Below are 26295 nucleotides of genomic sequence, written 5' to 3' on the forward strand. Positions count from 1 at the left end.
GGCAGTTCGTCTAGCCTGCCAGACCTTTCACGCCACTCTGAGTGGTCACAGCATGACAGTTCTGACAGACAACACTACTGCCATGTTTTATATAAACAAGCAGGGTGGGGCCCGTTCCTCGCCGCTCTGTCGCAAGGCTCTCCTCCTTTGGGACTTTTGTATAGCCTATGCCATTCACCTCGAGGCGTCGTATCTCCTGGGGGTGCGAAACGATCTGGCGAACTACCTCAGCAGGTCTTATTGCATGCACGAGTGGACCTGTTTGCCACCAGGGTCAACGCCCAGTGCCCGCAGTTCTGCTCATTCCAGGGCCACAGCCCGGGCTCAGTCACAGATGCGTTTGTGATCCTGTGGGGAGAGGGCTTGATGTATGCCTTTCCCCCGCTCCCCTTGATACAACAAGGTCCTGCTCAAGGTACACAGGGACAGGGTGGTTGGTGGTCCTCATCGCCCCAGCATGGCCCCGCCAGCACTGGTACACAACGCTCCTAGAGCTGTCAGTGGAGGCCCCGGTAGTCCTGCCCCTTCACCGGGACCTCATCATGCAGGACGGCAGGCAGCTTCTCCACCCTGACCTGCAATCACTACACCTGATGGCATGGAAGCTCTGTGGCTAAACGCCTTGGAAAGCCAATGCTCCCTTTCTGTGCAGCAGATTCTGCTTGGCAGTGGGAAGCCCTCTACCAGGGCTACCTGTATGGCCAAATGGAAAAGGTTCTTGTGTTGGTGTGAGCCCCGACAGATGCAGCCGTGCCAGGCACCGGTGCAAGCCATCCTAGAGTACCTCCTGCACCTCAAGCAGCAGGGGCTGGCCCCGTCCTCACTCAGAGTGCACCTGGCGGCTATCTCCTCCTTCCATCCAGGGTTTTCGGGGGGGCTCGGTGTTTTCCCACCCATTGGTGGGAAGTTTCCTTAAAGGATTGGAGAGGATGTTTCTGTACTCACGCCCCCCAGTCCCTCCCTTGGAACCTTAACTTGGTCCTCTCTAAGCTCATGGGATCTCCTTTCGAGCCCCTCGCTACCTACTCCCTCCTCTACCTTTCCTAGAAGGTGCATTTCTGGTGGCCATTACCTCGGCCAGAAGGGTGTCTGAGCTGAGGGCTCTCACCTCTGAGCCACTGTATACAGTATTTCACAAGGATAAGGTGCAGCTACGACCGCACCCCAAGTTCCTCTCTAAGGTGGCCTTGCAGTTCCATTTGGGCCAGGACATTTGTCTGCCGGTGTTTTTTCCAAAACCCCATACGGACTCGAGTCACCGCAGCCTACGCACCCTGAATGTCCGTCGTGCACTGGCATTCTGTTTGGAGCGCACCAAGCCCTTTCGTAAATCCGCACAGCTGTTTGTGGCCGTAGCCAAGGGGATGAAAGGCCTCCTAGTGTCGGCACAGTGGATCTTGTCTTGCAACCGGGTGTGCTATGAGCTCACAGGTGTTCCAGCCCTGGCGGTCACGGCCCACTCGACCGGGGCACAAGTGACTTCCACGGCTTTCCTGGCACAGGTCCCTGTCCAGGAGATCTGCAGAGCAGCCACCTGGTCCTTGGTGCACACTTTCACGACCCACTACGCAGTCAACCAACAGGCCAGTGAGGACACGGCAGTTGGCAGAGCGGTCCTCCAATCAGTTGTTCTGTGACTCCGACCCTCCTCCAGAGGTAAGCTTGTGATTCACCTAATGTGGAATGGACATGAACAAGCACTCGAGGAAGAAAAAACGGTTACTTACCTTCTCTTAACTGTTGTTCTTAGAGATGTGTTGTTCACGTCCATTCCACCACCCACCCTGCTACCCCCTGTCGGAGTCGCTGGCAAGAAGGAACCGGAGGGGGTCGGGAGGCAGGGGTATATATGCACGGCGCAATGGCACCACTTAGGGGCCCCCCACCGGCCCAACGGGAGCCACTAAGGGAAAAAGTGTCCGAAGCTCGTTCACGTGGCGCACACACACCTAATGTGGAATGGATGTGAACAACACATCTCGAAGAAGAACAACAGTTACGAGAAAGTAAGTAACTGTTTTTTCAGAAGCCACAACACTTCAAGATATTTGGCACGTAGCTCTATGACTTGAAGGTCTGGTAATACAAGAGACATTTTAAAGGAACACAGTCAACTTTAAACAAAAAAATTGTCTCTTTGTTGTTGAAAGTAACATTGGACATTACTGTAACCTCAGAGATCAAAATACCTTTTTTAAATTCATTTGGTGTATTTAGCAGTACTTTCCTTTAGCCAGTTTCTCTCTTCCCTTGTATAGTCAACTATTTTCCTCTGTTTGGGTCTTCCACACTCCCATAGAGGGGAGAGGAAACAGTCCTGAAGTTTATGGTGTAACCACAAAATTGGCAGAAGAATTTAGGGGTAGATGCAGTAACTGTACAAATACTTTTAAACTTACTTTATTTTAAAAATTAACTAGACATCCAGTTCAACAATGTCTCTTTTAACCTCCAGGTCACTGGTTCCAACAGTCTCAGACCAGTTGTCACAGAGTAGTAGAAATAGAGTATTTATTAGATATTCGAGCCCATCTTCTTCCCAATGCAAAATTTTTTCCTACAGTGAACTTTCTAGTGTATTGCTCAATCTAGTTTTTATTATTCCAATAATTCTACCACTTCTTTTGGAAGCCTATTGAGTAGCCCATTGCAGTATTGCCAACCCAAAGAGTTCAAAAACTGAGTCAGGCCCCCAGAATAATGAAATTAAATATTATATACAAAGATATACTACTGGATTCATTTTATTTGCCTTCTGAACCTTTGAACTTTTAGGACACACTGGGGAAACATTTTCAAGAATTTGTCCAATAACCATGAAGCCTAGAAACTTTCTTCCATTTTTTTAAATGGAAAGCTGAGATTTAAAAAAAAAAAGAAAAAAAAACAGCTGGAGCTTTAAGAGCAACAAATGTCATGAGGCATACAATAAAATTGCAAGAATTGCTAAGCACTGTTATTGACTGACTTTCAGAAAGTCTTTCCAGATCTTCAAACTAATCTTTGTTCGCTTGCATCATATTAAATAATTCTTATCATTAGTATTGACACATTTTAAGATACGTGTCTAGACTGTTAAGTTTCATCCTTCCTCCTCACCTTCCCCTGATTATTATATTGTAGTCAAGTATCTTCAGCCTCTGTGCTGTAGCTACTATATAATAAACTGTGTCTCATGTTGTTACGCTGCTACTCCTGTAGCCAGTGATTACTCATCCAGGGAGTTGGTACAGTTGCAGGCAGCTGTCTGGAAGGGAGCTTATAACTGCCCATCATGGTAGTGTAGCTAGAACCACCCCTCAGCTCCAAATTGGTCTGGGGTCTTTCTAAAAACCAATAGCCCTATTATCATAGTGTTGAGTTCTCAAAGGCCAGCCCTTGGGCAGGACCATGAATATGTGACACATAATGGAGGGGAGAATATCAAAAGCTGACAATCTGTTCGTTATTTTACATTGGTTTTCAAGGTTATCCTCACAAGAAAGTCTAGGTACTGACTTGTACTTAACATAAGAGCTGATGATTGCTTAATATAAGGATTTTAGGGCATAGAGGATTAATACTAAAAAAAATTTTGATTACTTTAAATTTTCTTTTATTGCCCAGTTGGAGCTCCTTCTAGGGAAAGTTTGACAAAGAGGTTGGGTGGGTGGTTAAAATTCAGATGTGATTAATCAAAGAGCTGCGTTCATCCAGTCTATCCTTGTTCTGTTTTATGGATCACCCCAGTCTGTTGCCTCTAGAATGTTTTCCTTTCACCTGAATAGAAAATTCTTTTTCCCTTCTTCTGGGCAAAGCTCTGGGAGGCTCTGTCTCATTGTATGTCCACTTGATTTCTCAAAATTCATAAATTACATATGTCAAGGTTCCTTCCCCACTCTGAACTCTAGAGTACAGATGTGGGGACCTGCATGAAAAAAAACCGTAAGCTTATTTTTACCAACTTAGGTTAAAACTTCCCCGAGGTACAAACTATTTTACCTTTTGCCCCTGGACTTTAGTGCTGCCACCACCAAGCGTCTTAACAAATATATAACAGGGAAAGAGCCCGCTTGGAAACGTCTTTCCCCACCAAAATCCTCCCAAACCCTACACCCCCTTTCCTGGGGAAGGCTTGATAAAAATCCTCACGAATTTGCATAGGTGAACACAGACCCAAACCCTTGGATCTTAAGAACAATGAAAAAGCAATCAGGTTCTTAAAAGAAGAATGTTAATTGAAGAAAAAGTAAAAGAATCACCTCTGTAATCACGATGGTAAATACCTTACTGGGTAATCAGAATCAAAACATAGAGAATCCCTCTAGGCAAAACTTTAAGTTACAAAAAGACACAAAAACAGGAATACATTCCATTCAGCACAACTTATTTTATCAGCCATTTAAACAAAACAGAATCTAACACATATCTAACTAGATTGCTTATTAGCCCTTTACAGGAGTTCTGACCTGCATTCCTGCTCTGGTCCCGACAAAAACAACACACAGACAGAGAGAACCCTTTGTTTCTCCCTCCCTCCCCCTCCAGCTTTGAAAGTGTCTTGTCTCCTCATTGGTCATTTTGGTCAGGTGTCAGCGAGGTTATCCTAGCTTCTTAACCCTTTAGAGGTGAAAGGGTTTTTCCTCTGGCCAGGAGGGATTTAAAGGTGGTTAGCCTTCCCTTTATATTTATGACAACATGTCTGACTCTTTTGAGCTGAAAGTGAAACTAAAGTAGCCAGGCTGAGAACAAAGGCAAGTCACAACATGAATTTAAGGCTGACGTGCTATCAGACCTTTAATATAACTTCAAAATGAAGTCTAAGACTGGGATTTTCGTAGGCATTTAAGGGAGATAGATGCCCAGCTCCCACTGAAATTCTATTGGAACATTTATTGATGGCAACATACTTAAAAATGCTTAAGTCCTATTGAAGTTGTGCGTGCGTGCTCGCTTGCTTGCTTTGCTGTATCGGGGTTTAAGTGCAGAACTTTTCTGAAGAGCTGTACTGCTAATCTCAAAGACAGCATAGCCTTGGATGGAGCCTGAAGTCCAATGTACTGTTTTTCTTGTCTAGCACAGTATTATTGTTCTTTTAGGATGAGATTTTAGAAGAAGCTGAAGGGGGTTAGGTGCTCAACTCCACTGAATTTTGGGCTTCATGAGATGCTGTCTTTTAGGTAAATAGTAAAATATGTAAGGACATGAGTAGTCCCATTGACTTCAGTGGGAGTACTTATGTCCTTGAGTACCTTACTGAAGTGGGGCCTAAATGCAGAAAACTTGCTTTCCCAAAATCTCCTTCGGACCAATTTTATTCAGTAGACACCTTTTATGTATATATTTCATTGGCAGGCTTTTTTGTGTAGACTGAGTCTAAGTGGAAGGATAAATAGAACTTCTTGTCTAGAACTGTAGACTTCTTATCACTGTTCTACTACCAGACTTCTCACATCTTGCTCTTGAAATAGTGATTATAGGAAAGCTTTTAATTGTGTTGCATGGGGACAAGTGAGCAGTGTCATAAATCCTGAGGGCCTGTTAGTACATTCTGCTTGATTTGACAAGGACATTAGAAGGGTGGGCTGTTTTTTGCTGGATCATTAGAAATTAGTCTCATAAACAGAATTAAAACCTAATTTTTCTTAGTTTACTGTAGTCTCATCTCTATATCAGAAATGCCTGTCTACGCAGGTATTGGAAATGCATTGCTTTGTGTTACATATCACCTGTCCAGTTTTTCTTCTAATTATCTTGTTCCCACTTGGGTCAGCAAGGAAAGACGCAAGAGCATACAAACTGTATTGTAGCTTGTGACTTAAAATTTTCTCATACAAGCAGAATCTATATATGCAGGAGGATATTAAAGTCTTGTGAAGTGTGTATCCCATAAAGAGTGTTGTTTGACTAGAGACAGGTACCTGTGTTATCAGCAAGCAGGTGGAGATGATCTTTGACTGCCCTGGTGTTTTTTTTTTTCTGTTTTTTTTTTTTCACCATGCTCTTTTCCTGCCACAACTCATACTATTAAGCCTCTCTATTATCTCTCTCCAGGTTTTAGAAGTCTCTGTGTGTAGCAGCCTGCATCATCTCTTTTACTGCCCTCTTTAGAGGCAGGGATTACATTGGCACTTTTTCTCCTTGTGATGGTTCCCCCCCATAATGCTTTATGGAAATAAGTTTATGAACGTATATATGAGATAACTAGCATGTTTTATGTTACATATGCCATGTAACATATCTCTGTAAAGGTTATGATCTACTGAATCTATTAATCCTATTTGTATGCATGTATCCTTTTTTGTATTTGAAGTTATAAATATTGGCTGTGTACTGGCTTGATTTTTAAGGAGCCTTTGTAAAGCATTTGGTCAGCTTCTTTAGAAAGGAATTTGCAAGTTAAGTGCCCAGTCAAGAAGCACTTAACAGACCATGGATCTTGAAAGGCTCCAATCCACATAAGAAGTCTACATGAGGACATTCAAGGTAGCATGTGAGCAATGGCTACTGCTTGTAAAAACTGAGTCATGCATGGACATGTGACTTGCTCATGTGACTCCAAAACTTGGAGCTGGACTTTTCATAGGAGAGAGGAGGGGGTTTCCATCTACAAGAGAGAGTCTATTTAAGCCCGTGGGAGACCACTCCATTTTGTCTTCAGCTGGCTAAAGAGAGAGCCTCTCCACTCCCAAAGATACCTGAAAGAAATCCCCTAGCTACCACCTGAGTTGGAACAAGGGCTGTCCCAGGGGAAAGGATTGTGCCCAGAATGTAAAAATGTTTGAAGCTAATGAAGTTTGTCCTGCATCAGGTTACAGTAGAGATGACACCCTTTCTCCCGAATGTCTCCACTGAATTTCTACAGGGCACTGGATTTACTCAACAGCTGGGAAATGTGTAAACAAATTGGAGCTGTTTGAGCAGATTCCCATTCTGCTGTCCTCCCTTCTCTTCCCACCCCACCCCACCCCTCAGCAATCTGAAAGATTACATGGAGAATACCTTTCAGAATATTGTATTGATCTTTCGTGTTTGCCGCTGCAATATTGTACCTATGTGAGAAAACACATTTTGTGACTCATCTTGCAAATGACCACCTGAAAAAAATGAATATTTTGTGTCCATTTAGCTTTTAAAGAGTTAATGGAAACCACCTTTTAAAAACCTACATTAAAACCAAATCATCTCAAGGGAAAAAACTGAGAAGTGAAACACTGTCATTCCTTAAATGATGGCTGCAGAGTCCATCCAGGGTAAAAAAGCAAGGCTGCCACATGTTGGTAATAAAAGACAAGGGAGGTTTGCATGATGAATTTCCGTGTGACATACGCAAAATAACCTGCTTGTTTCAAAGCACAGTGATACTTAGTTTTGGAAGTTGTTGAATTTCTTATTTCCATTCCAAATTAATACTTAAAACTTAAGTGGTTATCTTGGATTTTAGTACAATTTTTCCACAATTAACATTCCTACAGACTTACTGTGATTTTTCTGTTGAACTAATGACTCTTTTCCCCCCTTTTTAGGGTGTCAAGCCAGCAAGTTTTGAGAAAGTTACTGATCCTGAAATTAAGGAGATAATTGGGGAGTGTATTTGCAAAAATAAAGAGGAAAGGTTTGTTTCAAATGGCCAAGTTTTGTATGAAAATTTATTTTTATGTTTAGATTTATTAAAGTTTCTCTGGGTGTTCATTGTATGGAAGAAAGTACACAATGCTGTACACCATATGACTACTTCCACCACCACCACCACCAGCAAAGATCAAGATGATAACATAAACCCAACCCTCCCTGCTCTTTATTGACTAAGGTCAAAAATGACCGTTCTGATCTCATGTGACCTCCAGCCTAACACATTCCATAAAATTTCATCCAGCAGTTTCTGCAATGAGCACAATAATTTATGGTGGAAGTAGAGGATGTCTTTCTAAAAAAGACATCCAGTCTTGCTTTAAATACTTCATGTGATGGCGAATCCACCGCACACCTTGATAAGTTGTTCCAGTATGTATTTAGACTCTCTGTTTAAAAAAACAAACCACACCTTATTTGAATTTGTCTAGCTTCAGAGTCCAGTCTCAGGTCAGACTAGGTGATCACAGTGGTCCCTTCTGGCCTTATAATCTATGAATCCTATAGACCAGAACCGTCTCCTTGATAAGGGGGCCCCCTCTCACCTGTGTCATATTGAATCACAGATTTGTAAGCAGTCTTGGGAAGGAACTGCATTTCTGTTTCCCTCTGCTCCTTTGGAGCACTTGGTGCATAAATGAATAATGCTGAAGCTCTGCCAAATAGCAAATGTCGAATTCCCAAGGATTCCTAAAAATACTAGACATACTACTTCTATCTACTAAGAATACAAATTTCTTATGGCTGCATGCAAAGCATGCTGTTGGTGTTAGCCTTGCCTTTATAGGGCCTTTCTATTTATGTTGTTAAATACTTAATTGAAAGTGTTTAAATTATGCAGTATTTGATATTCTTTTTTGGACATCATTTGTTCCAGATATGAAATTAAAGACTTATTAAGCCATGCCTTTTTTGCTGAAGATACTGGGGTAAGAGTGGAACTTGCAGAAGAAGACCATGGTAGGAAATCCTCTATTGCCTTAAGACTCTGGGTAGAAGATCCTAAGAAACTGAAAGGAAAACCCAAAGATAATGGAGCCATTGAGTTTACTTTTGATCTGGAGAAGGAAACTCCTGATGATGTTGCACAAGAAATGGTAAAATAAACTTCTCCTGACAAAAATATGTATATAAGTAGTACATAAATTTCAAAGGACAGCAGGAGCAAATCTGGTAAAGTAAATTCCACTCAAAATGGTCAGGCTATCTAGTTTAAATAGGATGACATTGGTTTTAGAATGAATGCTGGAAGAAAACTCAAGTAGTAAAAGAGGGAAAACTAATAATCTGGTAAAACATGTTGTTTAATCCCAGGAAGAGACAAAAGAAAACTATGTAACCCATCTCTATCTGTTGTATATCTTCAGAGTTGATTGGAGACTTGCTTAAATCAAGGATAATTTTAGACTACAAGTGGACTTGTTGGGAAGAGTTCAAAATTGCAAACAAAAACTGGAAAACGTTTTCCATTATGCTTTTCACAAACACCTTTTCCATCTTTTCGAAAAGTTCTTCTGGCATTGAAAAATTACGAAGAATTTAGATAAGAAAAGTCCTCTATAAAGAGGCATTGAGCTGATAAAATTAAGCAGGTAGCTGATATCAAAGTATAGTATAAAGAGTGATGGAAGAGGAGGGTGTTTTTTTAATAGTGGTGGATATATCTAACTTAATTTTTTATATCTTCCTTTGTAAAATGTTCTGGTCTTTGTTTTAGAAAACTTTTAACTTCTACTGTCACTATGTTGTTCTTAAAAAGTAATATTATTCTGGAGCATACTTTAATTCAATTGATTTTTTTCCCTATCAAAAGTTTACTTTTAGATAAGATTGACGAGACCAAGAAAGTTGCTAACAAATGTGATCTGAAGTTAGACCAGTTAATTAGACGCACGTGAAGGGAAACGGTTAGAAAGTATGAAGTGGCTGTGGCTGTGGTTCTTGGCCAACGTATAGTATAAAGCTGCACAGGGGGAAACAATCTTAAATTAATAATAAATATGTATCCTAATCATAACAGTATCTTAAAACTAAAGCAACTTTTTTTCTTGGACAAAAACATGGAAATAATTAAAAGTATGAGCTGTTTATCTCATTTCATAACAGGTTCAGAGGAGCAGATGATAAAACACATTTATGTATTGCTTCATGAAAACAGGATGAGCAAAGAACACTTCATCTGGACTCTAAATTACTTTTTTTTTCCCCTGTGGGATTTTATTTAGTGACAGTATCACCATCACTTCTGTTCTGCCAAGAAGGCAACGATTTTCATAGTGTAATTTTTTCTTAGCTTTCACTTCTATCCATAATTTAGCATTCCCAAATACATTGAAGGAAGAAGGTTGGCCTGCTCTATCTTCCTAACTCTGACTTGAAATTGCTATGTAATGTTTCATGCAATACATTGTGACACAACTCACCTTATTCACATTTGCCATGTGATAGTTACCACGTTTTTGTAGCCATATTTAAACATTTATGAAAATGGTTGACACTTAAAGTTCTGCAACTTACTTGTACTACCTATGCAAAATTTCTTTTAAGAGGGAGGGTGGTTTTATTTTGTTTAGGCTGAATTACCCACAAAGGATCACCTCCAAATTGCTATATCATCTTTCCCTCCTCCAGACTGTATAAAAATAATGTGTTTTGTTCAAAATGATTAACAGATTTATATAAACACTGTCTGCTCCTAAGCCATTTTTTAAAAAAGGAACGTGTATTCCTGAAGTAAGTGGCTTTTTTGACAATTCTAAATTGTTGGCAAATGCAGAAACCCTATGCTTTGCCAATGTGTGTTGCTGTCGATGCTTGTGGAGAAGATAGTGTTGGGCACATGAAATTTGATGATAGTTAAGAGGTTTCAAAATTCATGAAGTTAAGTAACAAACCCATTTAAAGAATCCATGTAGGCAAAGAAGGAAAGATCTGAAATAAGGCACGTTCACAAGTGGGCTGACAACCTGTGGTTACATTTCACAAATGGTGGTATTGAAAGAAATCGTGCCTTTTTTATAAGTTTAGCATTCTTTAGATGAAAGCGTGAAGTAGGAATGAATATAATTTTAGAACTTGTTAACATGGCAGATTTTCAGTTCTCTTCCCGTCTGGACTTGAATAGAAGAATTGACTTTACTTTTTGCCATAGAAGGCTCTGTGAGCTTATGTGACTCATCACCTGAGCACATTGTTAATTAGCTCCCCAAAAGCTCCTATTTTCACCATAAGGTTTTTACAAGTAGCACTTTCTATGTCCCTACTCCAGGGACATCAATTTATGGGCTGGGAGTCCATCAGAATGTCTGCAAGTGCCTAACCGTACACGGCACCTTTCTGCAGCTGTCCTCCATGCTGTGTTGTCCCTTTTTTCACACACGCAGCAAAAAAGTAAACTGCCAACGGTCTTGTGGTTGGGCGGGAGGGAAAGAGAATATGTCCAGGGTGCCTTTCTGAGGGTAAGCACCCCTGCTCCTGTGAAGAGTGCTTAGAAAGTTCTTGCAATGGTCATAGGTCCTTCCTAGGAGTACAGGGCAAGCAATTATTATTCTTAAATACTTCAGTGCCAAACGTTTAACTCAAAACTATATTGAATTCCTGATTCTGTGAGGAACAGATGCACGGTTCATGTTATTTCAAACCCATCCTTTCTTTGCTATGAAGAGATGCAGATTAAAATGCACATGTACATGCATTTGATAAGTTTATATGCCTTCCCTGCAGGTTGACTCCGGATTTTTTCATGAAAGTGATGTCAAGATAGTTGCAAAGTCAATACGTGACAGAGTAGCATTAATACAGTGGAGAAGAGAGAGAATTTGGCCGATGATACAATCAGAGGACCATCAAGTTTCTGAATGTTTGGAGAAATTGAAGGTGCGACAAGCACAACAGGTTCAAGTAACGTACCTTTCACACACTGGTCAACAAACTCTGTCAGAGCTAGAGGAGCCAGAAGCTGACCAGCATCTATTTCAGCATAACCTCCCCACCAGCGTCACATCTGTTGCATGTAAGTATCATGTTTGCGTTGCTCCTTGTGTGAGCAGTTATGATTCTCCTGGCATAAAATGGATGAAATCCACAACTTGTCAGTGCTCTGAACTATACATTGAGAGCGTTACATACAGTTTTGCCCACTAGAGGAAAGTCTAAATTCTAAATACTAGAGGTATTCTGAATTCAAGAGAAAAAACTTCTACAGAATCTACATTATCTATCAGTCATTGACTAACGTTACAGATATAGGGTGAGTAAACATATGAAAGATTAAGATATGATAAATTAGTGAATAAAATAGCAAGAAAATTGAAAGTACTTTTAACTGCATTAAAATACATTTTTCAAAAATCCAGTATTAAAAATAAAACCTTAAACTTTCCATATTGATTCACAAGACGGAAATTAATGTTGTTTTGGAGAGGGGGCTGGGTTGAGTGTGTGTTTTGTTTTGCTTTTTAATGTTTAGAAATCCCAGTGAAATCCGTGTTGGAGGTATTATACATACGTAGACATTGACAAGAGGTACTGGTTCCTAAATATGGAATTTTTTAAAAAGTCCGAGGCGGTTCAAAAAAAGAATTCTTACAGTAATTCATGTAAGTTTGCATAAGGTCTGCAAAAAGAGGCCAATACTTCAGATTTGAAAAAGAATATCTGAATGCTGTCTAATCACATTCCCTGTTAGATGTGATTCCAAAAATAATGTATATTCAGAATAGTTTTAATGTTACCCTTTCTCTGTGGCATGACAAAGTCAACTGATCTGCTCTTCAATACCATCTTTAAAATTTAACTGTAAAATTTAGCTTTTAAAAACAAACATGAATCTATTAGAAGTGCTCTCTGTGAGGCACACATGACATGGCGGTACGAATGTGTGTAGGAGGGAGTGACACTTACACTTGCTCCCTGTTTAGGGGTAAGTTACCCTTTCATGGCTGTTTTTTAAGGAGAGCCAATTAAATGTTCTATTGGGGTCCTCTGGCTTTAGCCAGTCCCTTGCCCTACGACGGAGCTGAGTGGGGTTGGCTCATACCATGTTGTCAGATGAGCTAGCCATTCTTGCAACCCCTACAACTGTGCCCCTGTTGAGAGGAGGAGGGTAAAATAATGCAGACGAGTTTGCAATTTGTGATAAAGGTACAATAGTCCTTTAATATACTCAAAATACTACGAATGTTCCTTTTTCACTTTTTGTTAATTTTCTGAAAGAAAGGTGAACATATACATTGTGAAACTTCTTACTTCATAGCATACACTTGTCCAAAATAGGGTTTCTGATTTCAGAAAACCAAACACCCTTGCCCCCCCTCCCGCTCCATCCCCCCTCCCTTGGTCACTCACTCTCCACTGCCCGCGCTCACTCACTCATTTTCAGGGGGTTGGGGTGCAGAAGGGGGTGAAGGCTCTGGCTGGAGGTGCAGGCTCTGGGGTGCGGCTGGGGATAAAGGCTTCGAGGTGCTGGGTGGGGCCAGGGATGAGGGGTCTGGGATGCAGGAGGAGGCTCTGGGCTGGGGCAGTGGGTTGGGGTGTGGGCGGGGGTGATGACTCTGTCTGGGGGTGCAGGCTCCAGGGGTGCAGGAAGGGAGTTTGGGTGCGGGAGGGGGCTCAGGGCAGGGGGTGGGGGTATCGGAGATGAGGGGGTGAGGGCTCAGGGCAGCGCTTACCTAATGTGACTCCCAGAAGTGGCCGGCATGTCCAGCTCCTACGCAGAGGGGTCAAGGGACTCTGTGCACTGCCCTCGCCTGCAGCCACTACCCCAACAGTTCCCATTGGCTACAGTTCCTGGCCAGTGGGAGCTGCGGAACCGTCGCTCGGGGCGGGGGTAGTGCATAAGCCCACCTGGGTGCCCTTGTGCCCAGGAGCCAGACGTGCCAGCTGCTTCTGGGAGCCATGCAGAGCCAGGACGGGCAGGGAGCCTGCCATAGCCCCACTGTGCTGCCAACCGGACCTTTAGCGCCCCGTCAGCAGTGCTGACTGGAGCCACAGGGTCCATTTTCAACCGGGCGTTCCGGTCGAAAACCGGATGCCTGGCAACCCTAGTCCAAAACAAAATAAATAAAATAATGAAATTTTTGTAATCACTGCATTTTTCCCACTATACTGACATTTTTGTCTAGTCCAGTAGCTACTTTCCTGGTTGTCCTTAAGAGAAAAAACATAAAACCAGGAAGATGCAATACTTGCTATAACTTTATCAACAAAAGGATAGTACAATACAGCTGCGTTAATGGCAAATCACTTTTATAGGGTAATTGGAGGATTCTCTAGTCTTGTTGAGCCCTCTTCTTTGATATACTTTAACTTTACCAGAGATGTAGTAATTTTCTACATCACTTCTGCATTTTTGTATTCAGGGTTTCGCAATCAGGGTTGCATAGGATATCCAGGGTTTTGCAGATCATGCAGACAATGTGGAGGAGAGGGATGGGCGGGGGGTGGGAATTCAGTTCAGCTAAAAAGATATCAAAGTAGATACATGACATAAACCCTTTAATTATTTGTTCCTTTATGGCCACCACATTGTAACCCGAGATACCCAGATAGTAGCTTACTATAGACTACTGCAGAACGTTAGAATGTGCACCCGGCTGCTAGAGACTCTGTTAACAAAATAGCATTGAATCTGTACCTTTGTATGGGCTTGAATTTAACTTCCTACAGAACAGCACATGCCTATTTTTTTAAAATTATGTACCACGTGAAATGAAAATATCCAAGCAAAATGTCATGACAGAAAGTCGTTGAATTTGAACAATCAAGATGTTAGCTGTTGACTGTATTTACTATGGCATGAAGGCACTGCTTGAACCTCTCATGACAGTATTGCCCAATTCTTTGAGTCTTTGCCGTTAACTTCTGCCCTGAGATGATTCAGAAAGTCTGATTATGTTGTAGGAAGGAAAGCGTTAAGTTTGTCCAAATGGTGGCTCAAAAGGAAAAAGGACAGGACGGAATAATAGCAAATATATGATGCATGGTTGTACGTCATGTGACTTGAAAGCATGGCAGGTAGCATGTCCTGAAGCGCTGGCTGATGTCGGGACGCTTTTAGATGCCAAACATCAGTTACTGAAAGATGAACCTGAGGCTTTTATTTCTGGAGTCAATGTCATGTCTTGGAAAAAGCAATGAGACTTGATTCCTCAACCTGGCAATGTCAGCACAAATGCTCTTCAGGCATCTTATTTGGTATTGACAAGAATGGCCCAGCAGTGAAAATTGTATAACATTGCAGAAGGTTGTTTCCTTCCCTGTGCAACGGTTGTGATTTCAAAAGTTGCAGGGCATGATTCAGCTACCAGACTGAACTGTGTGGCTTGTCTGATGTCACTGCTTCTCACTCCATTAGTGACACAGATGAGTTTGTCCAAGAGGAACTGCTCTGAAAACAAAGGTGTGGTGGTTTCTAGCAGTTTGTGCGTGATGTGTATGATGGCTCTACTGAAGGCTTGTTCTTTTGTAAAGCTGTGCCAGGATGTACAACAGAAGAGAGCAGACACTGGACACTTCAGGAAGCAGTCAAAGATTTCCACATTTAGTGGGAGTGGTGTATTGCAGTTGTCATGGAAGGTGCCAAGGAAATGACAGCTTAAGGTAGTGAGTTGGTCACATGGATCCTGAACATCACATCTTAAACCTCATGGCCCCACTGTTTCATACCCAGACAAATTCTTGCTACTAAGAAAATGCCTGCAGGCCCATGCCAGGTTCTTCACAATGCCGTTACGTTGTGAAGTTCTTGGCTCTCACATGGTGAGGTGCTGACTCAACTCTTCAAATGAAGAGCAGAAGTGCAGGATTTCCCTTGCTGACTCCTTTAATAACTTGTCGTGGGAGGCACACTAAGCGTCCCTTGCTGACATTTGGGCACTAAGACAAGCTGAACCCTTTGCCCAAAGGACGGATTATGAATGTCCGGTCCATGCAGACCAGTGTGGAAACATTCATCAGAACACTTGGCAAATAGCATCTCCTTTCCATTCTCAGGAAGACCATCTTCTCTTTGCTCATCTGAAGAAACTTCGGACCCAGCTGTATTTCTGTTTTATTTGCAGACCCTGGATATAGGGGGAGAAGGTTGACCAGTAACCCTTTCAACCAAGATGCTGTTGGCTCAACAGCACTCTCTGGTCCATTGCAGGACGAAATTGTGAGATGTGTTACAAGTCCCTGCAACTGATTTTCTCGAAGTAGAAACTCAGCTGCTTTTTGGGCATTTCTGAACAAGAAGGTACCCAGCTTTAGTTACAGAGCTTTCATTTTCCTATTTCTGAGCCTCAGGTTTCTCTTCAGTGATTTAGGGGGAAAATTGCAGTCTTGTGGTGATCAAAAATAATTTAAGACCATGTCCCCCTTTCCCCACCCCCAGATCAACCTTCAGAACACATTTTTGTCAGCAAGACAGGCTCCCCATCTCACTGAATTGTGAGTGTATTTATAATTTTGTTGGTGTACTTTAAGTATTAGTGGTTTTCAGGTTGATATTGCAAAATACTTTAGACTGGAAGCTCAGAAAAAGTTTGGGGCTACGTGTTTTACTAAGGGCTTGTCTATGCCGAACAGCGATGTGCCATGTGGGAGGTGTGATTTCTAAAGTACACTAATCAATTGTGCATTAATTGGTCCAGGTAGAACCCGCTGGTGCGTGCTAATGGTTCCATAGCCCACTTTAATGTAGTAGTATTCAAAACCTTTAGTGCACACCAGCAGGGTTTATACAGACCTATTAATGCATGAGACATTAATGTGCTTGAAAAATCACATCCCTGAAGGGTGCATTATCCCTTGGTTTAGACAAGGGTATATCCCTTAGACAAACTGATGTCTCCTAAACTGTTAAGCCAATGCTACCTTTTTGTTGCTTTGGAATTTTATTATAGACGTTCTTCGATTTAAATAGATATTATTTGGAGCACAGAGACTGCTTATTCCTTAATTCAGGTATTTTATAAATAAGGATACAAAATCCTTACCCATTTTATAGTTCATGCATTGTGCTTGAGTTAGCTTTTGAGTATTGAACATAATAATAATTCAACAAGCTCAGCACAAAACAGCAGACTTTCAGAAGGCGCAAAATTGTCTTACTCTTACAATATTTTCAGAACTTTACAGAATGTTTATAGTACTTTCAAAACTTTTGGAAGAAGAAGATTTGGTCTGATCTTATATTTTTCTGACTACATACTTAACTCACGTAAGCTGACTCCTTTGAGCGGAGGTGGCCAACCTTTGGCTCCAGAGCCACACGCGGCTCTTCAGACGTTAATATGCGGCTCCTTGTATAGGCACCAACTCCAGGGCTGGAGCTACAGGCACCAACTTTCCAATGTGCTGGGGGATGCTCACTGCTCAACTCCCAGCTCTGCCACAGGCTCTGCCCCCACTCCACCCCTTCCCGCCCCCTCCCCTGAGCCTGCTATCCCCTCGGTCCTCCCCTCTCCCCCCTAGAGCCTCCTGCACCCCACAAAACAGCTGATTGGGAGGTGCTGATCAGCGGGGCTGCCAGTGGGTGGGAGGCGCTGGGGGCAGGGGGGAGTTTATGGGGGGCTGCTGACGTATTACTGTGGCTCTTTGGCAGTGTACATTGGTAAATTCTGGCTCCTTCTCAGGCTCAGGTTGGCCACCCCTGCCTTTGAAGAACCTTTTATAAAAGACACTAAGTTAGTTAAAAATAATAGCTAACTGAGGTTAATTGTGCCTTTCTGTGACCTTTGAGCTGACAATTTACAGGGTGTAAATATATATATTATATACCCAACTTGCTTCCTGGTTCCGTCCTGTAATTTATTTCTTGCTGTACTTTAGCAATTCCATATTCCATGTCTTTGGATGCTTGTTTAGTGCTATTGAGTCTAAAAGCTCTATAAATCACTTCCCTATCCGTTCATGTGATAGAGAGAGAGGATGCAGAGATTATAGTAATAATTTAATATCTGTGTGCGACATGGTGTGCCAAGAAAATCTAGGTTTGACTCTCAGCTTCTGCTTTAGCTCTGTTCACTTACACTCTGTCTTCCTTTGTGGTCTTGAATAACTATTTATAATGATGAAACTCCGTATTCTATAAAACACCTACATCGTTATAACAGGCAGCATCTGATTATTTTAAACTGGCAATGAGGAAAACTAGAGGTGGGTTTTAGTTTTTTCAAAACATATTTGGGAGGTTAGTTTCTGAAAACTGAGTGGGGCTCACTTCTGGGTCCCATTTTATTCAAACCCCCGTAGAGCAAGCCCTGTGTGGGAGGTGAGGGGATGGGGAAGAGGGAGGGTTTTAGATAAAGATATGGTAAAATCATACTCCTTTAATTCAAAATCCTTTTAACAGTTATGGTTCAAGTCTGCCACAGTCCACTTTTGGTCCAGATTTTTAACTCTTCCCTGTTGTGAGAAGGTATTTTAACTTCACTACTACTGCTGCCTTGGTTATTTCAAGTGTAAAAACAACATCTATAGAGAAAGAAGCTAGTTAACGGTGCAGATATATTTTACTGGCTTCAGTAAACTTGAAAGGACCTTTTTTTCAAGCCGTTAATATTTAACAATGCCATTATAAGCCTTATTTCCATTTTGACAAAGATGTCACTCTTGCCCAGTTCCCAGAGTTGGGCAATTTTTCAGATTAATCAGGCTCACTCTCTGTATTATGAGCACTGACAAAGTGGTGAATTGTGCTCCTATTCATTAAAAACTTGGATCAAGATGACTGCTTATATAAAGCAGTTTTATTTCATCCAGTTATTATGGTGTCGAGTCCAGGTATGTTAAGGCTTTCTGTTCGTAGTAACAAAACCAGGAAAGAGTAGGGTGTATTAAAATTGCTTAGAATTCAGTTGTAATTTCAGTGGATCTGTTCTTGTGTAGCTTTACTGTGCTTCCATGGCAAGCGATGCCTAAAATTGCAGGGCAAGTCAAAATCAAGTTAATGATTTAAAGCAGTTTTTTAGGTATGCCTACTCTTTTACTTGCTGTCTTGCACCAATTAATATACAGGTGTCAGAAAGCCATGATTTGTTTTCCTACAGTTTCTCCGTTGTACATTTTCCCCTATATTTTCTTGCTTTGTTAGTATTCCTCAACTAAGGTGGTACTACATAGTGAAGCTGATTATAAATTTTATATTGGCTAACACACAGTAAATAATGTAACATTTCATAACTTATTTGAAATTGAAATATGCAACACCACTAACCAAAAGGGAATTAAAATAATCATTAAAACCACTCTATCTCCAAAGGAATTCATCCCGCAGGCAGCTGAGATCCTTCCTCTCCCATTGAAGTCACAGTCAGCTCACTGTTCTTTCATGCTATAAAATCCATAGAAGGTCTGCAATTCTGAACATCAATGTTTTGACCTCTGAAGGGAATATCAATGTGCCTAGCTCTGCACAAAATCCATAGTAGACTCTCTTCATTTCTGGCTTCAGGGAGGAATATATTCACAGAAAATAGCATTTGTATTCTATAACTTACGTATATGGTAGAAATAGCTAGGGTAGTAAAAATGCCAATTGCATAAACCCCACACAGGCCTCCCCATTAAGTCACTACTTGAACATTTTGTTTGATTTGTTAAGCTCTTAATAAAAAAGATTGTTCTTTCAGCTGACAGCACATTTGACAGCGGTCAGGGGTCCACAGTTTATTCAGACTCCCAGAGCAGCCAGCAAAGTGTCATCTACTCATCTCTGCCTGATTCAATACCTCCTGCTATTCAACGGGTTTACAGTCCACCTCTAAGTGAGAGCCAGGCTTTGCCCCAAACCCTTCAGCAGCTGGGGCACTACCAGCAGCCTTCAGTAGTAAGTCTTTTTTTTTTTTCTCCTCCCCTCAACAACGTTGAATATACTAGACCATGTTTAATGACTCGCCTTATATTCTGCCTTCCGTGAGTGTAGATCCTGTGGCTCACCCTTTTTCTTTTCTGCCCATTTCTACCAATACTGATTTATTTAATACATGTATTCATACTTTTGCCTAAAAATGTGTTTTAGTTTTGCTATCGAAAGATAAGACATTTATAATTGTACTTCCTGTGCTCAAGGAAATGCTTTGCTGCTTGCTATAGTACTTTAAGCATCATAAAGTGAGCATTCATCTTTTTCATTTCATTGAGTTGTTTTTTTAATGGCTTTGCCATGATTAGATTTAACCTCATGAGCATGTCCATTTGAGAATTATTTTTTGTTTTTGTTTTTTGTTTGTTGTTAATATAGCCACATATTGTTCCTTCATTTGTTCAAGAGCCTCTTGGGTCCGATGTTTCTTCCTGTTGTGCTAAAGATCAAGCGTCTGTTGAATGCCTTTCTAGCTTTTTGCTTAGATGTAATGTTGCACAGAGGCGAAGAAGCACTTCTGTTATTGAGGCTCCAAAACCCAACACTGGTAACCCAGACAGATATTCACACTTACTCTTGTGTTCATGTTACAATGACCTTGGCCACCAAGAATTAATGGACTCATCTCTGCAAGAACAATTGCGTGCAAGCGAACATAAACCTTCCTATCTCTCCAGTGAAAGAATCAATATAGGCCTAGTGTGTCCTTCAGAAATTCCAGTGGCACACTGCTCCTGTGTTAGCCAATACTTGTTACCCATGATTCACAGCACTCAGAGCAATTATCGTCGCCATAGCGATTCAGTAGTGGCTTTGACTCCAAATGTTACATCCTCTCTTCCAACAGAACTAATAGAGGAAAACATAAAAATCTCACCGAATAGAGAAGAAGAAGCAGGTAAATCACAGTTAGTGGCATTAGAGATCTCTGCAAATACCACTGAGTTAATGGTCCTTAAACACAGTTGTCAGGGATGCTTAGCCCATCTGCTTCATTCTGGAGAAGATCCAAAAAAGTCAGTACCCCTTAAGTGTGCTACAAATACTCCCCGCTGCCTCGGTAACAAAGAGAAAAACTCAGTATCTCTACCTGTTCCTCAAGCAAGCAGGCCTTGCGGCAGAAGGTCAGACCTGCCTTTACTACATGAATCTCTGCAGCACATAATTAGCCAAAAGACCAATTCTATTCCCGTGAGAACTGCAAGAGTCACAGAAAAAGTCCTGCATTCTGCGTCCTTCAGTTATGGGGAAGTCAACATGCCTGAACTACCTCTGCCCTTCCACAAAGTTTGCGCTGGCAAAACATCATTAACAGAGCAGAACGATCCAGTGACTCCATCTGTGCAGAGCAGTAGAAACAGCCTAGCTAGTAAAAACACCACCAGTGATGTGGTAGGTTGAATCCCTTGTTTCATCCTTAGTTGGTTTAGAAGAAGAAAAACCACATCCAAGAATGACAAGTGTGTCCTGTTTGATCCAAAATTTCCCCAGATGCTTCAGAAATGCCACACTTACCCTGTTTCCCCCTTGTTTTCCAAAATGCTTGCAACAGAATGTACAGTGTATTTAGTTTGAATGGTCCTGAGAATGGCTTGAATCACCATCCTGTTTTAACTTGGGCCTCTGTAACAAACTCCCTCAGTTGTTGAAGCCATCTGCCCTATGAATGTAGTGGTGTTGATTGCATCCTTTCTCCTGTATTTTTCACATGAAGAAATAACAGCTATGATTGAGTGTAGCAATACCTCTTCTGCAGAAGACATAAAATTGAGCAGTGCAGTATAGTGCCTTAGAGCAGACACACTCTTTTTATTGATTTCATTGGTACAGTGTCAGTAACTGGACTTAAGTGTGATCTGTTTTTTGTTGTTTTTTTTTTTAATTGGGTGTTGTGAAGGGTAAAACAGCAGAAAGTATTTCACTTGGTTTTGTATTTTGTCAAAGCAATATTTTTTTCCTAGATATTTCATGTCAGCTTAATTTTTGACTGCATTTTCATCTAACACAGGTATAAACTGTTACAAGCTTAAAAAGTACACTTGATTTTTAAGCAATGAATACTTCCTGACATATTTAAGTCGGAAATTTCTAAGTACATTACTGCGGTAGTATAGCATCATGCAGCAAGAGGTGTAATTGGTGTTCCTTGTAGGTAAATAGGGTTTTAAGTCTATTGGCCCTTTCTTTAATATACATACCTATCCTTTTCCTTGTACAGGAGTTTGAGACTTTGCTTATCAGGAACCTTATTTTATTTTACTTCCTTATCTGTTGCTGGTTTGTTTGTTTTTTATTGTTTTTTTAAAATCCTAAATCAATCTCCTGGCCTCCAATTTCAGTAAATCACCTGGCAATAAAAGTTGTTTGTTTTTAAGATACCAACTGGAGTTTACCAAGCTAGTTGTTGATTTTTTAATGTATTTTGTTTGCGTGAGAGAGAGAGCACTTTCAGTGACAGAAGATGGCGCTTATCTGGGTTGTGGCCCCAGGTCTAATAAAGAGAAATGCAATACAGGTTGTTTTTTTTTATCTCCCCTGGGAAATCTCTCTTTCTGGAGATGTTACCTTCCTTTGCCTGTGTTTTTCATTTCTCTTTCCTTGTTTTGACTTAAATATTTAGTAGCAAGCATGTTCTTAAAAATCGGTTGTAGACAACTTTTTATTGATGTTTCTCCTAAAGTAATTTATTTTCCTTTCCTCCAGCCTGGACTAACAGTGGTTCAGGCTCCACCTGCTGTTATCTCTCAGCGACCGCAGCATTACCAAGAGCCAGCAATGACATTCCCAGTCATACAGCCAACCACAGTTGCTTCATTGCAGATGGGGCAATCTCAGCCTGTTTTAGCCAGCCAGCAGGTGAGAAACTAAACTATCTGACCCCGTCTCTTGCCTTTCTTTTCTTCTGAATGGTCTTTTTGCTAGCAAAATCACTGTCCGAGGTCAGTTGGAGGACTTCTGAGAGATCAGGTCTGCTTATTGAATAGAACTACTGTACTGAGAACCTGTTAAACCACCATTTAAATGCATTAGTTAGTTTTGAAACCTTGCTTTTGAACACAAGTCGTAATATTCAGAAGTTACATTCATGAATATTATACATCAAAGTTTCCACTTTCTTTCCCTGGCTCATCAGCGACTTAGTGGTTGGGTGCTTTTCAGAGTAGACAGAACTTTGACATAAACTCTTTATCCGCAGTAGTGAAGAGAATCCCAGTTTAATATCTACTCTTAAATCACACGGTAGTTTGGCTTGCTAACTAGAAAAGCTGATCACTCTTCCTTGATGCTGGTGGCTCTCAACCTTTTCATCATTGCAACCCCATGTTGCTCAGAGCAAATGATCCCGAGCCCCACTTTCACATGTGCTAGAGACAATATTCGCGTTAATAAAATACTGTAGAAAACATATGCAATTATAACTGCCTTTCTGTGAATATAGTTCATTGAGGTAGAGGAGCTTGTCCTTGTCCTCTTCACCTCCTTACCGGGAGGCCCTGAGGCAATTGGTGGTTGCTGTCTATCTCCCCTATTCTCTCCTCCCAGGCAGCTGTGGGCTGGCTGAGCACTAGCAGAAGGGTTGTTGGGCAGAGGAAGAGACAGTCTGTGTCAGCAACCCAGCAGGCCCCTGTAGTCTGGCAGGGTCACTGATGGGGAAACTTTGCTCAGCCTCTGCAGCCTTGCTCGCTGTGGGAGAGTTGACCTGGAGCTGAAATAGGCACACAGGAACCCTGAGGGAAAGCCCAGGCAGCCATTTGTATTATATGATTTTCAGGACAGCAAATAAATAAATAAAAATAGTTTGACTCAGTCGGAGAGTCCTAGCCCCATAGTTTGAGACCCTGGCATATCCTGTTGTACAGTTTCTCTACCACCATGTATTAACATGCTGGGTGCTCTGATACCTGCTTTAGTACCTACAGGGGGATGCAGATCTGAGCAAAGCATAACTTATAAAAAAGCTAAGTGAGTGAGCAACTTTGTTTTCTTGTTTTCATTTTATTGTTAGCACTTGAGATGTGCATGACTCGCTAATAAAATAATGTTGGAAAAACAAACTTTTGTCTATTCTAAACTGTGCTCAGATCCTCAGGGGGATTTTAGAGCGTCTTTTCCAAGGAAGCATGAGGGTCAGAGGCCCACCTCAAATTTAGGAATAATTATATAATTTTTTAAAAACATAGTACACTGTGTTCTTGATCCACCAAGTAACACTCTTCTAAAGGAAGAATCTGGCTGTCTCTAGACAGTCTCCAAAATGCTGATTCCTCCAATGTCTGTCTAGGACAGGGATCGGCAACCTTTGGCATGTGGCCCGTCAGGGAAATCCGCTGGTGGGCCAGGACAGTTTGTTTACCTGCAGCGTCGGCGGGTTCGGCCGATGGCAGCTCCCACTGGTCATGGTTCGCCGTTCCAGGCCAATGGGGGCTGTGGGAAGCGGCATGGGCCGAGGGATGTGCTGGCCACCGCTTCCCGCAGCCCCCGTTGGCCTGGAACGGCGAACCGCAGCTCGTGGGAGCTGCGATCGGTCAAACCTGTGGACGCTGCAGGTAAACAAACTGTCCCGGCCTGCCAGCGGATTTCCCTGACAGGGAAAAGGTTGCCAAAGGTTGCCGATCTCTGGTGTAGGATGCTCAAATAATTCTCTGAAATTTCATGCATAGTAAAGGTATTTACAAAGCATCTGTTGTATGCTGGAAAATTGAGAGTCACAAATTCTTGATTGCTTGGACAAGAATCCCGTACTAACTGGTAGTAAAAAGTGTATCTCAGGCCAACGCAAATGTCATAAAGACCTGTCCCCGTTCTGTGTTTCTACCAAAAACTCGGCTTCCGTGAACGCAAGCTATGGTTTAAATGAGCTGAGGAGTGTTTATGCTCTCTGTGCACAGGGCAGAGGAATGTACTGCCTTACTAACAGATGTCTTCTTGTTTCACCAGCTCCCTCACACCATTTAGGCTGTCAAAATATGCCGTATTTCTAATACTAGCATCGTTGACATAGATGAATGCTTATTTTTCTCTTGAACTTAGAGCCATCAAGATCTCAAAATCTCTTTAGTCTTAGTAATATTCAGTGCTGGAATAGCTCAAGTTTTGTTATTGGATGAAGTATTGTCGTCTTTCTGAAAGCACTCTCATAGAAACAGCATAATTTGATCTTCCTGTTTATAACCTATGGTATCTTGAACTATTGTATCATATCCCTTTTTTCTAATGGGCAAAATATTCTCATGTTCTCTCATTCAGCCAGAAATGTTACTGCCTCTTGGACAGAATTGGGACAAGCTCCAGTTGCAGGAATGTGTGTATTGGCCACATGGGCTTTCTGCTGACACATCAGAATTTGCAGATTTTTTCAGATTCATTTGCAGATTCATTTTTACAGTGTAAATATTTGTAATCACAAAAAATAAAGTGAGCACTGTACACTTGGTATTTTGTGTTGTGATTGAAATCAATGTATTTGAAAATGTAGAAAAACATCCAACATTTTTAAAACGTCGATTGGTATTCTATTGTATAACAGTGCGATTAATTTTTTTGAGTTAATCGCATGAGTTAACTGCGATTAATTGACAGCCCTAATATATTTGAAAATGTAGAAAACGTCCAAAAATATTTAAATAAATGGTATTCTATTGTTTAACAGTGTGATTAATCGCGATTAATTGAGATTAATTTGTTTAATCGCTTGACAGCCCTACTTGTTACATTGAGACTTGCTGAGTAACCTACGCCACCAGATGCAAGTAGCCAAACACACACCTGTTTACAATGTTTGGAAGCCACAAAGCTGCTTCAGTCTTAAATGTGTCTAGATGGGAAAGCCCACTTGATTCCTTAATCCGTTTCATCCCTGTTCTTGTGTTTATATATTTTAAAAAAGGAAATAAGGGTTCTTGTTGAAGCATTCTATCTCTGAAAACACACAAGATCAAACAGGGTGGAGCTGTCATTCCTCAGAAGCAGCAAAAATGAAAAGCAATGCTTACATTTCCCTATTCATTTATTTTTATCTTTACAGTTTTAACATCAAGCATATTTCATCTCTTAAATTACATCCAGCATTCACTGAGACCCCTGAAGCAGGACAGATGGTTAGAGGTGAAAACGTACTTATTAAGTCAGCCATGGAACAATGATCTCATTCTAATCAAATTTTCAGTAGTGTGGCAGGCCAATGTAGCAGTGCCTCCCCTGTGCCTGTGAACCCGGAGCTTGGTTTCCAGGGCTGTCACTATAGAATCTCTTGCGAGATCCAAAATCACTTACTGGGAGGAGTACAGTAATGTTAGATTTGTGCCAGTCTGTTTGCTCACCAGCTGCTCTCCAATTGAATAAAATGGTAATTGTGTAAAACTTAATGAAAGGAACTAGGCAGAGTTCAGCTGAATTGAGAGAGGTCCAATGCTGAATTGTCTTATACTGTGAATGTTTACAAAATTAGGTTCTAATTTAGAAATTGTCACTTTTCGTATATGCTGTAATGTAAACTTGCAGCAAAAAAGCAGGGCGGGGCAAGAGGCATTTTGTATGGGAAGATAGTGTAATTGTCTATTTCCTCTATCCAAATAAAAGTTCTAAAACTGTTGTCACAACAACTAAACTTTCAACTCACACCTTGTTGTCAACTGTCTGTAGTGGGCCACACTCTTACCACTTCAAAAGTTATTACTCCTCCCTTGGTATCCTGCTGTTAATTGATTTATCTCCTTAGACTGATCTAACACTTGGTAAAGCAACCCACATCCTTTCATGTATTTATCCCTGCTCCTGTATCTTTTACTTCATACATCTGATGAAGTGGATTCTAGTCCACAAAAGCTTGTGCCCAG

The 26295-nt window shown here is 41.3% G+C and overlaps 1 protein-coding gene across 10 annotated transcripts in view; it reads left to right on the forward strand.

The window, feature by feature from the left end:
• WNK2 (WNK lysine deficient protein kinase 2) overlaps nt 1-26295 on the forward strand; it is a 172952-nt gene that overhangs the window by 75948 nt on the left and 70709 nt on the right. For all 10 annotated transcript variants that reach the window (XM_074957804.1, XM_074957799.1, XM_074957801.1 and 7 more), the window contains exons 5-9: nt 7506-7594; nt 8489-8708; nt 11335-11623; nt 19227-19423; nt 22163-22315. In XM_074957804.1, the coding sequence (XP_074813905.1) occupies nt 7506-7594; nt 8489-8708; nt 11335-11623; nt 19227-19423; nt 22163-22315 (948 nt within the window). The remainder of the gene's footprint in view (nt 1-7505; nt 7595-8488; nt 8709-11334; nt 11624-19226; nt 19424-22162; nt 22316-26295) is intronic.

Source organism: Natator depressus, chromosome 7, assembly GCF_965152275.1.
Source record: "Natator depressus isolate rNatDep1 chromosome 7, rNatDep2.hap1, whole genome shotgun sequence".
Lineage (NCBI taxonomy): Eukaryota > Metazoa > Chordata > Testudines > Cheloniidae > Natator > Natator depressus.